This window comes from Hypanus sabinus, chromosome 5 (genome assembly GCF_030144855.1).
Source record: "Hypanus sabinus isolate sHypSab1 chromosome 5, sHypSab1.hap1, whole genome shotgun sequence".
In the NCBI taxonomy this organism is placed as follows: Eukaryota; Metazoa; Chordata; class Chondrichthyes; order Myliobatiformes; family Dasyatidae; genus Hypanus; species Hypanus sabinus.
In genome coordinates this window covers 9133933-9155754 of record NC_082710.1, presented here as the reverse complement: position 1 = coordinate 9155754, position 21822 = coordinate 9133933, and the positions used below count along the sequence as shown (strand labels likewise).

At 37.3% G+C, this 21822-nt stretch overlaps 1 protein-coding gene across 1 annotated transcript in view; it reads left to right on the top strand.

Moving 5' to 3' along the window:
- Window positions 1-21822, top strand: part of LOC132393915 (ras GTPase-activating protein 1-like) — a 112961-nt gene that overhangs the window by 58455 nt on the left and 32684 nt on the right. Inside the window, exons 5-12 of the mRNA XM_059969353.1 lie at window positions 2120-2237; window positions 5948-5979; window positions 7377-7429; window positions 8511-8661; window positions 11725-11803; window positions 14932-15052; window positions 16753-16909; window positions 21461-21548. Coding sequence (XP_059825336.1) covers window positions 2120-2237; window positions 5948-5979; window positions 7377-7429; window positions 8511-8661; window positions 11725-11803; window positions 14932-15052; window positions 16753-16909; window positions 21461-21548 — 799 coding nt within the window. The remainder of the gene's footprint in view (window positions 1-2119; window positions 2238-5947; window positions 5980-7376; window positions 7430-8510; window positions 8662-11724; window positions 11804-14931; window positions 15053-16752; window positions 16910-21460; window positions 21549-21822) is intronic.

Here is a 21822-nt window from a genome sequence, read left to right as displayed (position 1 = left end):
TAATGTTTTAGCCTCCACCACCATCTCTGGCAAGTCATTCCAGGCACCCACAACCCTCTGTATATATTAAAAAAAAACAAACTTTGTACATATGCCCTCTGTGTTTGCGCCCTTGGAAACAGGTTCTGGCTATCCACCCTATCAATGACTCTCATAATCTTGTAGACCTCTATCAAGTTCCCTCTCGTCCTTCTAAGTTCCAAAGAGAAAGGTCCCAGCTCTGCTAACCTTGCCTCATAAGACTTGTTTTCCAGTCCAGGCAACATTCTGGTAAATCTCCTCTGCACCCTCTTCATAGCTTCCACATTCTTCCTATAATGAGGTGGCCAGAACTGAACACTGAACAAGTGTGATCTCACCAGAGATTTGTAGAGTTGTAACATGACCTCTCTACTCTTGAACTCAATCCCCCTGTTAATGAAGCCTAGCATCCCATAGGCCTTCTTAACTATCCTATCAACCTGTGTGGCGACCTTGAGGGATGTATGGATTTGAACCCCAAGGTCCCTCTGTTCATCCACACTCTTAAGTATCCAGCCATTAACCCTGTACTCAGCCTTCTGGTTTGTCCTTCCAAAATGTATCAACTCATACTTATCCGAATTGAACTCCATGTGCCACTTCTGCCCAACTCTGCATCCTGTCTATATCCTCATAACCTTCACCGACCTACAACTCCATCCATAACTCCTCCAATCTTCATGTCATCCAAAAACTTACTAACCCATCCTTCCGCCTCTTCATCCAGGTCATTTATAAAAATCACAAAGAGCAGGGGTCCCAGGACAAATCCTTGCGGCATTCCACTAGTCACAGACCTCCAGGCAGAATACTTTCCTTCCACTACTTCCCTCTGATTTCTTCCTGTTAGCTATCTATTCCCTTCATTATTAAGTACACTTTTATTAGATAATCATATTACCTCCCAATATAATTGGAATTTCTGCAATTTGAAATTTTATTGACTCCAAGGATACAAATTCATTGATTTTTATACACTTCCTATATTAGCGGTCCATTACTTTTATTTTGTACCAAATGCAGTTGGGCTAACCCTCCGGCAGGAGGTTCAGGAGCTTGAAGATTCTTACGGCCTGATTTAGGAACAGCTCCTTTCCAACTGTGATAAGACTGCTGAATGGATCCTGACCTGGATCTGGGCCGTACCTTCCAAATATCCGGACCTGACTTGCACTACCTTACTTTCCCTTTTCTATTTTCTAATTATGATTTATAGTTTAAATTTTTATTATATTTACTTCGATTTGTACTTCAGGGAGTGCAAAGCACAGAATCAAACAGATATTGAAATTCAGCAAAAAAAAAACTGGTGTTGAAACTGTAAAACAAAATCATATGATGCTCGAAATACTCAGCAGGTCAGGCTGCAAGTGTGGGAAGAGAAACAGAGTTAACATTTCAGGTCGGGAACTGGAAAGGAGTCAAAAATAAGCTGCAGGGTGGCTGGGAGAATGGAATTGGAGTCCTTGTAGGAGGCAAGTTCCCATGGCCTGATGTTCATTTGTAGAACCATGAGGGGTATGAGGTGTGTCTGGGAGCAAATGTCTGCACAATAGGGGTCGGTTGGTTTGCCAGACCACAATGCTGCCACCTTTGTCAACAGGTTTGCTGACATCATCAGGGTGGGTTCAGTGAATGGAAAGGCAAGTAGGTTAGCACATGATGGAATTAGGAAAAGTCAGGAATGTCACTGTTAATCACAGGTTAGGTGACAGAAGGCCATGCAAGACTAACCCAGCTCTGTGCAGGAGTCAACATACTAATCCCATTCCCCTGTAAGTTCTTTCTCTGTCAGATAGTTACGCAGTTTACTTTTGAATGCTGTATTTGAACCTGCCTTCACTGCTTCTGCAATTACATTTAACAAAGTAATGATTATTCCTTAAGACAGTATTGAAATCACTTTTCTGTTTGTGCATGTGAATGTTCAGATGAAATTTAAGACGATACATGGGAAGTATTGCATACTGCCACATATCTCCTTCCTGTCAATAAACGTCTCAAAATTTGACAAAGATGTTGTTTCCAGATTTTAGATTGTCATTTTAAACAAAATTCTTCGGTGTTTACATCAATGGGTCTTGTTTTATTTGTACAGCTTTCTGAAGGGGGATATGTTTATTGTTCATAATGAACTAGATGATGGATGGATGTGGGTGACTAATTTGCGAACTGACGAGCAAGGCCTCATTGTGGAAGATTTGGTAGAGGAAGTGGTGAGTAGCTAAAATCTTACAGAAGTTTACACTGTTTTATTTGTTCTCACAAAATGAATTCAACAGTTTTTATTCTAAATAGAAGGTATTCCCTCTACCTGTTTATTATGTTAAATATTGTATATTTTGGAAAAAAATTACTTAAAAGTAGTTCATTGTGTGTGTTGCTTGGATTACATAATGCTGGATTTTTGTGTGTATTGCTCAAGATTTCTAAAATCTGCAGAAACTTTTGTGTCTATTTGGAATTATTCAAAAACATCTCATTTCAGAAATGTATTGATAATAGTGTATTAGTCTCATTAAAAACAAGATGGAAAATGATTACATCCAGGACAAATGGCAAGCAATACAGTGAATGGCTTATTTTACAATGTCTTACTTCAATATATGCAAAACATTCATGTGTGGAGAATTATAGACAAGTGTTTTGTCTTTTATTGTTTAAATCAGATGCACATGTTGTCCAATTAGCGTACAAAATATTTTACTGTATTGCACTCCTTTGTGTTCTTTAAATTAGAACCTTTTGATTCAATTATTTCTATAATTCATTCTCTTTTCAGGTTTTTTCCCTCAAGCTTAATAAAGCACAATAACACAGCTAGTCTTAGAGGTGCTGTCCATATGGAATTTGCATGCTGTCACTGTGTCTCAGTGGATTTTCTCCAGGAGCTCAATTTCCTCCTGCACTCCAAAACTGTATGGGTTGATAGGTTATTTAGTCACTGTAAATTGTCCTTAATGAGTGGTAAAATCTAGAGAGATTGTTAGATATCTGGGAAAAATAGTGTGTTAGCGTACTTGATGGTCAGCGTGCACTCAGGCCGAAGGGCCTGTTTCTGTGTTGGATCAGTCCAACTCTGATTCTGTCTATTGTTAATGTAATTGAATGTGAAGATTCGTTAATTGATTGGTTTCTTGTTGGATGTAATCATTACTTGGGATAAATATAATTGTTTTGACCCATAGTGAGTTGCTTTTGCATGCTTCAGTTTTATAAAGGAGCAAATGGAATGAAATATGGAATGATGCCTCCCTCATGATCACATAATTTACCTTTAATTCAGCTCCCTCTTTTCAGTATTATTAAACTTGTACATTACTTTATATATGACATATTGAGGTGCCATGATAGCATAACAGTTAGTGTAACGCTATTACATCTTGGGTTGTCAGAGATTAGAGTTCAACCCCACGTCATCTCAAAAGACTTTGTACAACTTCCATGTAGGATGCGTGGGTTTCCTATGGGTCCTCCCTCTGTCCAAAGACATACTGGGTAGGTTAATAGGGCATTGTGAATTGTCCCGTGATTAGGTTAGGGTTAAATTGGGGTTGTGGGGTTGCTGGGCAGTGTGGCTCAAATGTATCTATATAAAAAAAAATAAAAGACAGTTTCTACAAAAACTTTAATGATTTATGAAATGTCATTGTGTATTGTACTACCACCCCACAGCCTTCGCATCCAACATGTTATCCTCCGCAGCTTTCGCAATCTCCAAAGGAATCCTTCCACTCTGCGTATCTTAACCACCTCCTTCCCTTTCTCCTGTGGTCCACTCCCCGCTCCTATCAGATACCATCTTCTTCAGCCCTTGACCGTTCCCACCACCTTCCTGCTATTCTCCTTCCCTTTATCCCTCCTTTTTATTCTGATGTCTTCCCCCTTCCTTCTCAGTCCTGAAGAAGGGTCTCACCCTAAAACACCAACTGTTTATTAATTTCCATAGATGCTGCCTTACCTGCTGAGTTCCTCCAGCTTTTTGTGTGTGTTGCTTTGGATTTCCAACATCTGCAGATATTCTTGTGTTTATTTTTTGTAATTGTTTCAGTTACCATAAATATCTTTTACAGGAGCAATAAAGATGGGCTTGATTGTCTTTTAGCTTGGGGAACTCATCGATGTCATTCTTCTGTTGTATCCTCTGGTTGTGTGGGAAAGTAGCTGAGAGGGAATGAGCATATGCAAAGGGGGAACTATAAATAAAAGAGTTATGCTAGGATTAAGTCCTTCAGAATGCTTGAAGATGTGAGAACTGTCTGCTAGTGTTGTTGCCTTGAAGATGTTAGAAATTGTGGTGGCTAGTGCAGTGAACATGGATGCTGATGTGAAGGTGACAGCATGAGGAAATGTGTCTTTGCTCAGTGTGACTATAGTGGTGTGGGCAGGCAGATGAGGAGAAGCGAAAGATAAGAGTTATATGGATGAGAAGCATGCCAAATCAATTTTTAACAATTTAAAAAAAAACAAAAGTAAGCTAATTTTAACAGGTTTTAAATGTTTTAGAGATGTGCAAGGCTCTTTTTATTCCTTTTTTTTCTGTAACACCAAACAATGTTCTGGAGGAACTCTGAGGTGAGAGCATATCCCACAGATGCTGCTCAACCCACAGTTCCTCCAGCACCTCATTTGTTGCTTCAGATTCTAGCATCTGTAGTTTGTCATGTCTCCACCTGATTTTGCATCATTTACTTTGAGAAAATAACTTTCATGTGCCATAGATATCAATAGTTAGATCCAGTACTTGGTCGTTGTGGTCATTGTGTAGTATTCATTTTCCATGTCTGCACAGTTGCAACCTCTTTTAGCTTTATTAGTAGTATCACTTTGAAATGACCATAATCAGATCTTAATCTGTTCAGACTAAACCATGTTTGTCAGGGTTGTATTTAGAGTTTGGTGTTATAATGCAGTAGTGTAGAAGCATAACTGGAATGTTCTAATGTTTGGTCTATTTTTTTGCTGTGCTGGGAATTAACTCCATGTCCTCTTGTCCCTTCCAGAAGTTTGAACTTCAGGCAACCTTCTAATCACTTAAAAAACTGTTATCAGTTGATGAAGTGTGATTTTTTTTTTTTTCTTGCCATTATTGCCAGTAGTGGTGTAGGATGTTTTGTGTTGCCTGGTTTGATGCCTGAGAATGTAGAAGTAAGTAATTTTGTGTGCAACCTGGGTAGCATTTTATGTACATTGGATCCAAGCAAGTGCAGCATCAAAGTGTTTTTAGCATGCCAACATATGGACCTGGTTGGAACGTGCAATTCTGTTACTGCTTGTATCTTTGCAAATGTAGTTAATTTGATCGGTTTGAAATTTGCATCGCACATTACATTATGCTGGTTAGACATCTTTGTCAACCGTGTATGTGGAGATTTTATTACTGATATTCTAAATTGTGTGTGTGTGAGAAAGATTTGGTGTTGATGACAGGATGTGCTTCTCTACTTATACTCAAAAGTTATACTTATACTCAAATACTTCTGACCTGCCAATTATACTGGTATAAGAGAGCCAAAATTGCTTTTTTGGTGCCCAGAAAGAGGCAGAATTTGTGGAGGTAGTCAGTGATAAGATCCATGTCCAAATATTCTGTTTCAATTCATTTCCACCTGTTGCTCAGGCTGCTATAGTATACCTGTATCAGTACATAACTGATGAAAAGTTCTGTTGCTGCGCACCAGTTCCCTAGTAAGGATTTCCCAATCTCTGAGATTCGCTTAGGGCAAAGATTTAAAGGAGCATAAAAAGTAGAAGCAGAAATAGGCCAATAGGGCCTGCAAGCCTGCTCTGCCATTCATTGAGATTCAGAATTTTACCTCAGTTTCACTCTCCAGCCCGAACTCTGTATTTCTTGATACCTCAAATATCTAAAACTCTGTCTTGAAAATGCCAAGGAACTGAGCCTCCAATCTGGTCTATTTTGCAGGACCGTGAAGAAGATCCACATGAAGGAAAAATGTAAGATAGTTTTTCTTTAATATAGTTTTAAGTATAACACGTGTCATGCCTGTGTTGAAAACATTGGGGGAAATAAAATATTCATAAATAGGACAATGAGTATGATAAAAGTTCTGAATCCTATTTTCAACTATAAAGAATAATCAGCTTTATATATTGCATTTTAAATTCTGGATTCCAATGTTTGTACTTGCTGAGATGTATTCCTGTATTGACCAAAATTTATAAACTTCAGTAAATAGAAAACTAGATCTTTTTGCTGTAGAATGAAAACCAGTGCTCAAACTTTTATACTTGTAAAATCAAATTTTCTATATTGAGAATTATCAAAGAATTTTCCTCCAGAATGATTTCATAAATTATACATCGGAAATGTAATTTGAAGCATTGGAGCAGCCAACATAATGTGCAGCCAACATTCACATGGCACCTTTGGAACTAAACATAAGCTTTGAATAAAACAAAGCAAAAACATACCTTCCTCTGAGAAGAAATCAAAGTGTAAACGTTCTTAGATACCGTTTGGAACCTGTTAGGGAGTTAGGCTGCAAGATGTTTTGGTGCAGAGGGATCTGGAAGTCTGAGTTCATGAAGCAACATGGATTGGCATGCAGGTGCAGCAAGTAATTAGGAGGACAAAAAGAACAGTTTTTTTATTGCAAGGGTTATGGAGCATAAAAGTAGGGAAGTTTTGATTTAAACTTTATAAGGCACTGGTGAAACTCCACCTACAGCACTGCATTGTTTTGCTTTTCATATTTAAGGTAAGATATACTCAGAGAGGAGGCAGTAAAGAGAAAGCTCATGAGATTGATTCATGGGATGAGGAGGTTGCTATGAGGACTGACCAGGTTGCACCTGTACTCATTGTAAATATGGGAGAATGAGAGGTGACCTTTATTGAAATACCAGATTATGAAGAAGGTTGACTGTGAATACTTGAGTGTATTGGCTTTGTGTGGGCTTACAGACATAACTAGAACTAGGAACCATAGTTTCAGCGTAAGGAATCAGCTACTTAAGACAGATACGGAACTTTATTGAGGGCTGCAAGTCTTTGGAAAATTTTAATGCATTAATGTACAGGGCTGTTAAAACATTCTTGTGTTTTTGTCTATGTGTACTAAAAGGGGATTGTGGAACAGGCGCAAGGAACTAATTGGGTTACTTCTAATTCAGATAACAGTAAGCTATTTCTCATGGGTATCTCTGAGCAAAGTTCTGCTGTATCTACATCTTTACAACATGTAAAAATTATGAGGTGAACATCACGTGAAACTCATTTGTTGTGCAACAAATTTTTCACACCATTAACTTTGCAAGATAACTCATTAGAATGCTACTTGTGTTGGCAATTCTATAGAAAGAACTTTTTAAATTTTGTAATTGTTTTTCAGTTGGTTTCGTGGGAAGATATCAAAACAAGAGGCATATAATCTACTAATGACAGGTACTAATTACAGATAATGTTTAGTGACATAGAAATTATGTTATTTTCGAGGCATCTTGATCATTTGTTCCCTTTGCTCTATCAAAGTGCTTCATTACAACTGACTGAAACTGACTTTGCTTAAAGAGTAACGTGCAGTTAATGGGCAATACAGTAATTTGTAAAAATAAGTCCTTCAATGTCTTCATCTTTTCTTAAATGTAATTAAAAACTGTTGAGAAAAAGATTGACACTTGGCTTTTGACAGATACTCCAAAATACACTCATATCATGTCACCAATTGGTGTGTTATTCTTCTCCATAAAAAGAATCATTTCTGTAACTTCAATTTCTTGCAATTGAAGTCATCTTTAAGCCAAAAGTAGTAACTGCCATGATAAAATTTATCTGTTGTATTAAAGTTGACACTTTTTTTATTTTGAACTTTGGAGTTTTGAAGTTCTTCCCATGATTTCTCCCCATTTGTGCTGAGATTGGGTGGGACTACAACCAAAGGTCGTGGGTTATGGCTGAGCAGTTTAATGGGGACACGAGGGAAACTTCACTTAGGAGTATCATGAAAATGTGGAATGAGCTGCCAGCACAAGTGGTGCATACAAGCTTGATTTCAATATTTAAGAGAAGTTTGGATTGGTACATGGTAGGGGTATGGAGGGCTATATTCCCAGAGCAGATCAGTGGGAGTAGGCAGTTTAAATTGTTTGGCACGGTCTAGATGGGCTGAAGTACCAGTTTCAGTGCTGTACTTTTCTATGATTCTGTAAAAGTTTTCATGTTGCACACAACTCAACTTTCATCCAAATTGCAAACAAATTTCCTACATTAAGAATTGTTATTCTTCTAGGTAAATTTGCTGAGTCTTTCAGTTTTATCAAGATCAAAGAAACAAAAAGTTAAATAATAAGATTTTAAAATGTTACCTAGATTGTGGTATGTATTCTGGCTGTTATTTTAATTGTATTCTGTTATAGATTATTTAAACCTTAAACACAAATTGGTTTAGCTCACTAAAAGTCCAATTCAGGATTTGTTATTTTGTTTTAAAAATGTAATTAGAATAATTTTATTTCTTTTGTTACAGTGGGCAAAATAAGTAGCTTTCTTGTAAGACCATCAGATAACACACCAGGCGATTACTCTCTATATTTTCGGACAAATGAAAACATTCAACGATTTAAAATATCTCCAACACCAAACAATCAGTTTATGATGGGTGGCCGGTATTACAACAGGTAACCAAATTATGTTTTACAAAGTGAGTTCAGATAAAGCTGAAAATTATAATTCATATGAGAGTCACCTGTCTTCAAAGTTGGATGTGAATGCCATTGTTGTGCAGCTCATTACCATTCTGCAGTTTGTGTTTAAGACAGATGTGATTACAGTGAGTCGTACTGATTTCCAGCTACCCACAAGCGTAGCAACTAAAATACATTACCTGGCCAGCCAAGCTTTTGATATACTTGCGCCCTTTTGTACATTCTTCAGGCTACGTTTTGAAATCTTCAAAAGTTCTATGATCATAAACACCTTGGAATCTGCCTAAGAATAATTCAACTCTCCCTGACAATATTTGCCACCTATTCAGATGACCTTTTCTACCTGATTACCTAATTAACTTAATTGGCAAGTAGTTACTACTTGCATGATATTAGTGCATATTAAACTAAGTTTTAAAAAAAGCATTAAAATGAATACCTGTACATCAGAGGATCTTAAAGGCAAGTTGAAAAGCTTTCCCTTAAATTGTCTGGGGCTGTTTTATTTTTGGCTGCATTGACTTGACATATTGAACTCCAACTAGCATAGTGAGGAAACTCTTTTCTATGTTATAGATGTAGTCTACTTTGAAAATAATCTTGATAATTTGTGTTGGCTTGGCTAAAATTACTGGAACATGACTATAAAGCCTGACATTAGACTTACTGAATTAGAACAATTTCTGAAAATAAGTTCAAGTTTATTGTCATCTGACTGTACGTATATACAACCAAATGAAACAATGTTCCTCCAGACCTGGTAATGATCCCCCAACTCTTCGTCTGCTATTGACAACAGCATTGGTGCTTTTTAATGCTGAGCTCGTCAATTTCATTAACTTTGCCTCTAACTTCTACCCTGTCTGTATGTTCATTTAGTCTATTTCTGACAACTCCCTCCCCTTTCTCGATCTGTCTCTATCTCCAGAGACCAACTGTCAATGGGTTATCTTGACTTTACCTCTTCCCACCCTCTATCTTCTGCAAAAATGCTATTCTGTTTTCTCAGTTCCTTTGCCTGCACCACATTTGTTCCCAGGATGCAACTTTCCTTTCCAGGATATCAGTGATGACATTAGAGGTGTCCTTAAAAAAAAAAGGTATTTCCCTTTCTCCACTATTGATGCTGCCATCACCCACATCCCCATTTCCTGAGCATCTGCTCTCACCCCACCTTTCCGCTGTCTTAATAGAGTTCCTCTTGTCCTTACCTATCACCCCATGATCCTCTGCGTCCAACACATTATCCTCTGTAACTCCCACCATCTCCAAAGGGATCCTACTACTAAACAAACATATCTTCACTCCCCCTCCTTTCTGCAGGGATCAGTGATTACCTTGTCCATTCATCCCTTCCCACTAACCTCATCTGCTGGAGTCGTCTATAGTGTCCAGTGCTCCTGATGTGGCCCATTGGTGAGACCCAGCGTAAATTGGGGGACTGCTTCATCAAGCACCTCCATTCTATCTGCTGGAAGCAGAACTTTCCCAGTGGCCAAACGTTTTAATTCAGATTTCCATTTCCGTTCTGACATGTTGTCCTTGGCTGCCTCTTGTGCCAAGAAGAGGCCACTCTCAGAGTGGAGGAGCAATGCCTTTATCTTATTGGGTTGTTTTCAACTTGATGATAAGTTTTTTGAATAGCGATTTCTCCTTCCGCTAACTATTTTTCCCCTCCTCCTTCACTCTTATATTCCCCACTCTGACCTTTCACCTCTTCTCACCTGCCTATCACTTCCCCCCAGTTCCCCTCCTACTTCCCTTTCTCCTATACTCCACTCTCCTATCAGATTTCTTCTTCTCCAGCCCTTGGCCTTTCTACCTACTTGGGTTCACCAACAACCTTCAAGCTATCTTCCTACCCTTCCCCCACTTTTATATTTTGGTGTCTTCCACTTTCCTTTTCAGTCCTGAAGAAGGGTTTTGACCCAGAACATCAAATGTTTATTGATTTCCATAGATACTTCCTGACCTGCTGAGTTCCTCTAGTATTTTGTGTGTGTTGCTTTGGATTTCCAGCATCTCCCAGATTTTCTTGTTTTCATAATTTTATTCCTATTCTGCTTCCTGCTCATTCAGGATTTGTACTGCTTCTCAGTCTATGCATTGCCACTACTTTGCTACTTAAACTCTCTGTATTGTCATTGAGCCTATTCAAGCCAAAGTTGTTCTCTTCCTTGCAAGTGGAGCAAGTGATGGACCTCCTCCATCACTACCATTCAGGGCTCTAGACAGTTCTTCCAGGTGAGGTGACACTTCACTTGCGAGTCTGTTAGGGTCATTTGCAGTGTTCAGAGCTCTCAGTATGGCTTCCCATTTTAATTCCACTTCCCATTCCAATATGCCCATCCATGGCCTTCTCCACTGTCAGGATAAGGCGACACTTGGGTTAGAGAATAGCACCTTGTATTCTTTTTGTGTAGCCTTCAACCTGATGGCATGAACATCAATTCCTCAAACTTCCAGTAATACCCCCCACCCCACTTCTCCGTTTCCCATCACCTATTCCCTCTTTCACCTTAATCCCCTTGCCCACCCATCGCCTCCCTCAGGTGCACCTTCCCCTTTTTTCTTTCTTCCATGACCTTCTGACTCTTTCACCAGTCAACTTCCCAGTTCTTTACTTCATTCCCGCCCCCCCAATCGAGGTTTCACCTGTCACCTGTTGTTTCTCTCTGCCCTCTTCCCACCTTATAAATCTACTCCTTAGCTTTTTTCTCCAGTCCTGCTGAAGGATTTCAGCCTGAAATGGCAACTGTACTTTTTTCCATAGATGCTTCCTGGCCTGCTGAGTTCCTCCAACATTTTGTGTATGTTGCTCGGATTTCCAACATCTGCAGATTTTTTTCTTGTTTGTTCTATTTCTGGTGTTTTCTTGTATTTGAAGTACCTTTATTTCAGGATTCTGATGAGAAATTACTAACTGAAATTCATTTGAGAGCCATTATTTTGAATTTTTCTTGCAATAATTTAAAACATTTAGTACTGTTAGTATTTTTAAGCTGTTAATTTAAAGATATGATTACTTTATTATAGCATAGAGGAAATCATTGAGCACTATAGGAAAGAACAGATTGTGGAAGGTTATTATCTTGAAGATCCTGTCCCCCTGCTGGTGAGTTAAAATTTATACAAAGCCAGAAAATATTCTGATAAAATGAGTTGATTTTAATATTACATTTTAATCTTTCTTATCTTACGGCTCTCTTATGATATTTTATGGCTATCTGGAGAAAGCAAACCTCAGTTGTGTTCTGCGTACACTTATAATAAAATGAACCTATGAACCTTTTTTTAAGTGTTTTTCTGCTTTGTCATAAGACTTGTTTAAATGTGTACAAGTCTATAAGACTAAGCAGAATTAGGCTATTCACACATTATGTCTGCCCTGCCATTTGATTATGGCTGATTTGTTTTTCCTCTCAGCCATATTCTCCTGCAAACTTTTGCTGTTAGTAATCAAGAGCCTATCAACCTCAACTTTAAATATCCCCAATGTCTAGGCCTCCACAACTGCCACAGACTCACCACCCTCTGTCTAAAGGAATTCCTCCTCATCTCTGTTCTAAAGAGATGTCCTAATGTTCCAAGGCCGTGGCCTCTGGTCCTAGACTTTCCCACTACTGGAAACATCGCCTCCACTTCTATTCTATGTAGGCCTTTCATTTATTGTCTAGGTATTTATAGAATGTAAGTGGAACAATGTATATATTGATTCTAATTTTTGTTATTTCTACAATTTTAAGTGTACGTTGTTAAGTATTTTAATATTTTCTTGAATAAATTAAAATGCATTCAACATTAGATTGAGTCCATGGATTTTAGATGCTAATAAATATAAACAAAATCCAAACATATATTCTACAAGAGAAATTATATAATAGGTTGAATGGTGTGATGAGCATTATTAAAGATGAGAACATTTGCTTATATGTTACAATTTAGAAGAAGAAACTTGTTACAATTTGTTTATTGTAGAAACAGAAAAGGTCATTAAGATCTTTGAGCTTGCTCTGCAGTTGATTACAATCATATCTGATCCCTATCTCAATATCATGTCCCTTCTCTCTTCCCATATGCTCTGATCTTTTGTCTTTGTATCTAGAAATCTCTCTCTCATGCTTAAGTATGTTCAGTACCTTGTCTTCCACTGATTTTTCTGGTAGAGATTTTTTTTAACAGGTTCTTCACCCTTCCAATTAAAGAAATTACTTTTCATCTTGATAACTTACTCCTGGTTCCAGACTACCAGCCAGAGGAAATTCTAATGTCTTATGCCATAACTGCTTGCTGCAATACCACATTTACTTTTGGTGGTTTATATTCAGGAGATACCCTTTTGAATGTCAATATTTCCTGAGCCATCTCCCATTTTAAATAATTACTTTCTGTTCTTCCTTCTGCAGTAGATATTTCTACATTTATCAATCAAATTCTGTATTTCCATGTATTTGCCTACTTTTGTAACTTGTCAAAATCATCTTAAAGCCTCCTTAAGCCCTTCTCAATAATGTTGATCTGCCCCAGTTGGGTATTAAACGCTCATCGAAAGGTTTAGGTATATTTTGAATCGCAAGAGTCCACGCACTGATTACTATTAGCAACTAGTGGAGTATATATATCGCTTAAACAAAGACCCATTTATTCTTCTTATATTTCTTCTCTGTCAACTAGTTTTTATCCATGCCAAGGGATTATATCCAATCTCATGTGCTTTAATTTTCACAGTAAACTCTTATGTGGATTTGATCAAAGGCTGTCTGAAAATCCCAATATGCCACATCCAATAGCTCTTTTCCTAAGCTCCTAGTTACATTCTCAAAACAAATCATATTCAATTTGTCAAATTTTTTTATTGTTGATGGCACTGTGGGACAGCTAGTAGGGCTGCTGCCTCATAGTTCTTGCAGTTTCCAAGGCTCAATCCTGCCCTCTGGTGCTGAACGCAAGAAGTTTGCACATTATTCTTCTGCCTCACACATCCCAATGATGTAGATTTGTATACTGTTTTATCTCTTATCCGTTGCTTCTCGTGTAGGTGAGTGCTAAAACTTAGAGAATTGATGGGGAGAGTAAAAAATGGGATTAATGTAATTTGGTTCCTGATGATAAGCTGCAATTGTACAACAGAGCCCCATTTGCATGCTGTATGGCTAAGTCCATATTGACTTTGTTTAGTCCTTTTGACAAATTCTAAATACAAAGTTATATCCAATATAAAGACTCTTGCTTTTTTCCTCCTCCTGATATTAGGCTAATTGGTCCTTTTTCCTCCAACCCCCTCTTCCTCTTTTAAGCATTAGGATTGTATCCTCTAATCTGCACAAATTGTTCCATAATTAAGACAACTTTGGAAGGTAATATCTACTGCATCTGTTATTTCCAGACAAACTTGTTTTAGTAATCTAGGATTCACATCATCAGCTTCCATTTCCATTAATTTCTGCGGCATATTTTCCTTACTAACACAAGGCTCCTTTTAATTTCTATATTTCATTAGATATAGTATTCCTAGAATATTACTTGTGCCTACTTTTCTGATGACAGACCCATAAATGCCCAGCCATTCCTTTGCTGTCCAATATATAATTTCATTTTTTGTACTGTTACAATGCTATCAATGTATTCTGTTCTAGATTTAGGTTCCTGTACTCCCAAATAAACATGAAGTTAAGCAAAACAAACAATAAATCTTTATTAACCATTTATAAACTGGAAAAAAACTTATTACCTACAATGCTTGATCTCTGAAATTTTGTTTTGGCAAAAATAAAATTCAGATTATATTCAGGCCAAATAAAATAGCAAACTTATTTTCTTTATCAATAATCATTAAACAAAAACAGTTATTGTTAATCACCAGTTTAATTTTGATTTTACTGTGTAAATTTGGTTAAAATTACATTGAGATGGCAGATAGGGGTCCTGATTTGATGTTTATACTGAAGAATAAAGCGAGCTGACAGAATTTGAGTTACTTTACTGTGACATTCACGAACTGTTTCTGTTTAGTGAATATATTGAATGCGTATATATAATTGTGATCTAATATTAATAGTATCTTTGGAATAGATAATGAATTGGAGATTGTCTTACAACTATGTTGTTTAGACCAGTGTATTTAGTATTCAGATGTTCAGTCTGTTAATTCATAATTTTATTTTCATCTTTTGTAGATCCTATTTTTAAGTTGTGAAGAGATGGAATGATACAACTAATAAAAGATTTTCAATTTTATTTTAGAATCAAGAACAAGTTGTTGAAGATTCTGTTGATGGTAGAGAAATATACAATACAATCCGGCGCAAGCCGAAGGATGCACTTTATAAGAATATAGTAAAGGATGGCTACCTCTGGAAAAAGAGTAAGGAAACCATTTCAAGAGGTTGTTGATATTAACTTCATATGGCTTTAAACATTCTGCTTACAGAGGTCCTTTGACCAGATAGTACTGAAAAGTTTTTTCCCCCTGTAGAGTTCATAAATGTGAGTAGTGGCATAGCCCTTTATTTTACTTTAAAAAAAATGTTAACTTGAAATATCTACTGAACACATGATAAATGTAAAACAGACAGGAAAGGCTGTTAATCTAGACACTGCAAAATTCATCTCCCTCTGACAACTTAAGTTGACTCTTGGTGCTCTAGTTTCCTCCCTTATTGAAAAGATGTGCAGGTTAGTTGGCTACTGTCAATTGCCCCTGCACACAAAGTTCATGAGAATGTAATTAATTTAGGTTGATTAGTGTCATTATTGGGTGATTGATGGTCAGTACAGACTCTAGATGGAGAGCTCACTTGCTTTGATTGCTGGTTTTACTTCATTTAATTTTCTCTTTGCAGTCATTCAGAATTTTGGCAAATAGTTTTTAACATTGTTCCCATGTTAAAATGTCTAAATTTGGTATATAGTATATTTGATGTGATCTTTTGTAATGAACCAGTAGATCATGCAGCCTCTGAAAATGTGGCAGGCTGAAAGACAAAAAAGTAGGGGTTAAAAAGTAAATTAAAGATTATCTTTATTTGTCATGAGTACATTGAAGCATGCAGTGTATACATTTTGTGTATTACTTTTTCTCTCCTTGAGGCACCCTTGTCCAAATCTCAGGCTCCATCTCTGCAGCACTGAGTCCAAGTTCCACAAGGTGTAGGGACTCAGTGGTCTCCGTGCATTACAATAATTTGCATTAGGGATATTTGCAAGATGCTTAGGTAGGCACATGGATGATAGAAAATTAGAGGGTTATGTGAGAGAGAAGGATAGGATTGCTCTTAGATAGGTAAAATGGTGAGCACAACATCATGGACCAAAGGCTCTGTATTGAGCTGTACTCTTGTTATTTGATGGAAATAAATGCAAATTGACTTATCTATCCAAAATCATCTTGTCAAAGTCTGTACTTCCAAAATTCTGCACTAAATCGGCCTCTGCTTTATTATTGTATATTCCTTGTGGGCCAGCTGATGGTGTAGTGGCATCAGCACCGAACTTCAGGGCAGATAGTCTTGAGTTCAAATCTGGCCTGGTCCCATCCTGGGCAGCAGTATATGTACAGATGAAAGGCCTTTCAATCTACTTCCGTATCTTGATATGAAAACCTTATGCACATCGACCCCCATGAGTCAACAGCACTCAAGAACAATATTCCTTGTAACTGTTTATCTTGTACAATATATTTGTCCAAAATATTTATTATTTTCAATAGGGGAATTTGGGTTAAGTTTCTGTTCCTGTGAAGGTGAATAGACTGTAGTGCAGTGTGCTTTCATGCTTTTCTTGCGACCAACGAGTAGGAGCTATAGAGCTTGGTTCATTCCAACTTCTATTTGGAAGCTTTCTCTATTTCAGCTGCCTGATACTGAATTGTAACGTAATGTTTCTACTTTGCTTTATTTTTCTGTCCTTTTCATGACTTGTATCAGGCTACATTTCAGCTTGATACCACCATATAAATAAGATCAGCTATATTGTGATGCCAGAACTAATGTTGCTGTGTATTTTGAAACAATCTTTATATTTTTCTGAAAAACTATACAAACTTTTCAATGTTATTTATTGTAGGCAAAAGTAAACGATGGAAAAACTTGTACTTCATTTTGGAAGGGAATGACTCCCAACTAATCTACTTTGAAAGTGAAAAGAGAGCTACAAAGCCAAAAGGATTAATTGACCTCAGTGTTTGTACTGTGTATGGAGTTCATGACAGTCTGTTTGGCAGGTAAAGATATTTATGAACTTTATCTTTTTTTTAAAAAAACAATCTCAATGCAAGATATATTTAACATTAATCATTGCTTTTCCCATACCCATGGTTAGCATTCTGTGGTGTTTGCTTTGGAAAGTATTCCTTTATCTAACTTTTGACATTCTTCTGAACGTTTCCTGATTAAGATTCTGATCTAAAGATGTTAATGGAACTTAGTACATGTTAACTTGATTAACCTACACAAACTAATGTTTCCTCCCAGTAACTTATCTGATTTGGTTTATTTTGAAGTGCACATTAATACCAAACCAGAAATATTTAGTGATTTGATTATTTAGCCACAGTTCAATACAATGCAAATACTTAATGTTCAGTAAGGAGTTTATGATGGATATTAATGTATATATGAGAAATGTATTCATAGGGATCTTGCAGATTTCTTTTCACTCCATTTTTCATTTCTAAAGAAATCTGATTAATCCAGCTCAAGATTCACTTTAATGATTTCTGAAATTCTCTTGGGACACTTGCCCTTGTTTTATATCCTCTTTTTGTCCAAGTAGTTACTAGTGTCATTCTCATACCCATGAATTAGATGTAACCAGTCATTAAGTAAGTTTATTGAAAATTTTCAAAGTTTATGCTTGAGTTAACTGAAGTACTGTGAATGTTAGGCTTGTCAGGGATATATGCTGTCAATAGGCTTCCCTACTGAAGGAATGTAATCTGGCTGTGTAGCCTCATGATGAAGAGTTGATCACCTAACTCTAATACAAGAATTTTCAGATCCTGAGTATTGAGAATCTTCAAAGAATTCTATTCCCCAAAATCTCTGAAGATTGCGTCATTAAGTATACTCAGCTGAGACAGATTTTTTGATTTTAGGAAAATAGAGCATTATGGGGATCAGACAGGGTGGAGAAAGATAAGATGATTTTGACTTTGTCAAATGCTGAAGCAAAGTGAGGGAATGCTACTGCTACTTGTGTAAATCTGTGATTAGCACAGGAGTCTATTAATTTTTTGTACGTCAGGAACTAGTATTAAGTAGAGTCAAAAACAATGAAATTAAAGTTTCATTCAATTATGAGCTTGCAGTACAAAAATCACATACAATTTAGTGCACTGGAGATAGCATCAAAGTAAGTTTGCTGATAAGTATTGGTATCAACAATGTTAGTTAATATATTTCAGAAACTTGTCCAAAAAGTCAGTTGTTCAATTTACTTTCTCAGTATTATGAAAATGTTTTTGCCACTAAATGATATCTTGTAATTGTTTTTGTGGTCATAAAGTGGCTACTTAATGTGTATCACCTTCATAGGATCATTGCAGGAAACTCAGATAGCATTATTTTAGGAAAGTTCAGCACCTGAGGTAACAAAGTTCACCCAATGCTGTGTTGAACTTGCAGCCAATCCTTCCCTTACTCTTGAAGCATCTGACCCAAAAAACATTTTTCACTTGCTTCATCTAATTTCCTGATCCTCAGCTCAATGGCTTTATCCTTCTTTTACCATTCAATCCCAGGTCACAGCAAAGCACTCTCGACACTCACACACCAAGAACGCGTAATAAATGTCCAGTCCATCTGCCCAAACTATAGCTCAGACCCAGTCCAGCTTCCAGCTGTGATATTTTTTTTTCCCCTTATCCTACCCTCAAAAACCCATCTTCTTGTCTACTGGGCAACACATTTTTATTACCAAAAAATACAGCATATTTCATTGCATTGGAAGTTGGAAATGGGGAATGGCTTTCTGTGCTGGTGTTGATCTTCTTATTGCATTGACTATCTGGTATAGCTTTTGAGTGCAGTAGAGTTTCTGATCCATAGGCAGAACAAAGCTTTGCTGTTCAAAAAGTACGAAGAGTTAATATCTAGGTTTAAGAAACAAAAGGTTACTGAAGAAGTGGCTGAAACCTTGGATAGGTCAAGAATAAAATAGTTATGATTTAGAGAAGATTTAAATACAAAATATTGGAAAACATTGTGGTAATGCATTGGGTTCTTGACCTGTTTACCTCTACATATTAAGATACAGAGATCCTTTTAAGTTTGTGTTGGTTTGGATTTGCAATTTTAGTGAGATTGGTTAAAAATAGTCACTTTGTGTTTGGGCAATTATGTCACAAATCTGAGGTGTTATTGTGAAAAGTTGGGATGTCATGTATGAAGTATTAGTTAAGCTGCATTTAATGTGTGCAGTTCAGTTGCCATACTGCAGGAAAGATTGATTAAGCTAAAAAGAATACAGAAAATATTTGCAAGGGCATTGCCTGGATTGCATTGCTTCTAATGAGCTCGGACAGGCAGAGTGCGATTTTCCAGAGGCAAAGAAGTCTGAGAGGTAGCATGATAAGGGTATATAAAATTATGAGAGGCTTTGATGGGGCAGATAGGCAGTGTCTGTTTCCTGTGATAGCGGTGTCACGAACTATAGGTCATAGATCTCCTCTCTCTCTCTCTCTCTCTATTTAAACCTGAGGATAAACCTTTGCACACAGAATGACTGATATCTAGAATGGACTGTCAGAGGAAATAGGAGCATTTCAGAAGAAATTAATAATCTTGAATAATAGAATTAATGCAGGGACATTGGATGAGTATATAAGAGCATAAATTCATATTCAATTATTGTTCATCTGCTCCTGAATACAGCCAAATGGAACCGTTCCTCCAGGGCCAAGGTATGAAACACATTACCGACAGTCACAAACAACACAAGGCAAATATAGCACATATAAGATGGCAGTAAACATAGTCACACAAAAATGTAGCCCAAGTCCCTGATTGACATGTCCTTTAAAATTGATGGTGCATGGGTATTGTCAGCAAGAACTGGCAGTTCTCAGCAGTCTGTTCACGAGTGTATGCACACAATCCAGCTTGTTTTCCTAGAGTGAATACTGGAGGGCAGATCAACGGGAAGGGCCAGCCCATAATCCAGCAAGGACGCCATAACACACTGCCTCTGCGTCTCTCCTTCTGGACGGGCAAGCCTGCAGCATAAGTCCTAGTCCTTACAAGGCCACGTAGCTCCCCTGCTGTCAGTCTCGCCAATAAGCCAGTGAACCAGACTTGCAGTATTTTTCTATGTTTACATTACAAATGTCCAACAGGGTCTTGCAATCACAAGAAAAATGTCCAAAATAGTCTCTCGCTGTTAGACTTCTCACCACCTTCGCACACTGACTCTGGTGCCTTTCTGTAACGGGCAGTAACATGGTCTACATCAAGTTCAGCTCCACCGTTATCAGGCAATTCATTAATGGGGTAGACTTGTGGTACCTGAAGTTTCTTTAATCACTAATTCATGTAGTGCATTACCTAGCCTTGCAAATTCAATGAAGCCCATTGTACTGGTTATGTTCCTTTGAAAATATCCATTCATGTAACCATCTATGCATTCAGCTAAAGGCCCTTCCAGCCATTTGAACTGCAATGCCCAGCAACCCCCAATTTAACCATAGCTAAATCACAGGACAATTAATAATGATCAATTAATCTACTAAGCCATACATCTTAGGACTGTGGGAGGTAACTGGAGCACCCAGAGTAAACCCACATGGTCACAGGGAGTGTGTGCAGGCTCTTTAGAGAGAATGCTGGAATTGAGCTCTGAACTCTGAAAAACAGCATTAGCATGGTACTGACTGCTACCCTACCTAAAATACTTCGTGTAGTAACTGAAGTTTAGCCTTATTTGTGAACTTTATAAATATATATCCAAATACAGACTGATAAGCAGGTACTGGCCAACCAGCCAGACATTGTAATTGTAGACAAGGAACAGAAGAATGCAATAGTAACAGATTTGGCAATCCCAAATGACAGTAACATCAAGAAGACGAATGAGAAGCTGGAGAAATACCAGGGCTTGAAAGAGCAGACAGAAAGGATGTGGAAGGTTAAAGCCAGAGTAATCTCGTGACGATAGGAGCACTTGGAGCCATGGCACCTGGACTAGGAAATTGGTTCCAAGAAATCCCGGGAACATGAGATCTCAGTCCAGGAGAGTGCACTACTAGCCAACAGCAAGGATACTGCACCGAACCCTCAAGCTCCCAGGCCTCTGGTAGAGAACCCAAGATTGATGGAAAAATATACACACATTACCCATAAGGAGTGAAGGGAGGGAACTGTGTATATATGCGTGTGTACTTGATGGTACATATTTTAAAACATTTAAATAGATGTATTCTAATCCATCTTCTTGTCTCTTTCAAATTTGAATATATTTGTCATTCTCTCTATTTCTGATGCAAGTACTTTCTTTCTTTCCCCTTTGTTAGCTCTCATCATTTTCATTGTAGAGAAACTTACGATAGTAATGAATAAAATAAGTTCACGAATTATTTGAACTTGCATACTGCCATAGCATTGTTTTATTTTTAATATAGCATCTGAGGTAATATACATCTTTGGGGAAATTATTAAATGTATTGGGTTATGATTGTTGCAGTTTATCTGAAGATAAATTTGGAGATATTTGCCTTTGTGCAGTGACAGACTTTGCTCCACATCCATAGATTAATTTGTTTATTGTGTTTTGTTTGTAGGCCAAACTGTTTTCAAATAGTAGTGCAGCACTTTAGTGAAGACCAATACATCTTCTATTTTGCAGCCGAAACTCCAGAACAAGCACAGGTAGATTTCATGAATGTTAAATTATTTTAACTTTCAGACCATGTATTAAATGTATTCTGTCAACACTTAGTTAACCACACCTTTCATAAAAGCCATGGGTGACAATATTTCAATCTTGTGGAATACTTACTTTTTAAGGTTAAAGTTGTCACCGTATAGAACCCTGAGATTCATTTTCTTGCTGGCATTCACAGAAAATACAAGAAACACAATAGAATCAATGAAAGGCCACACCCAACAGGATGGACAGCAACCAGAGTACAAAAAAAGACAA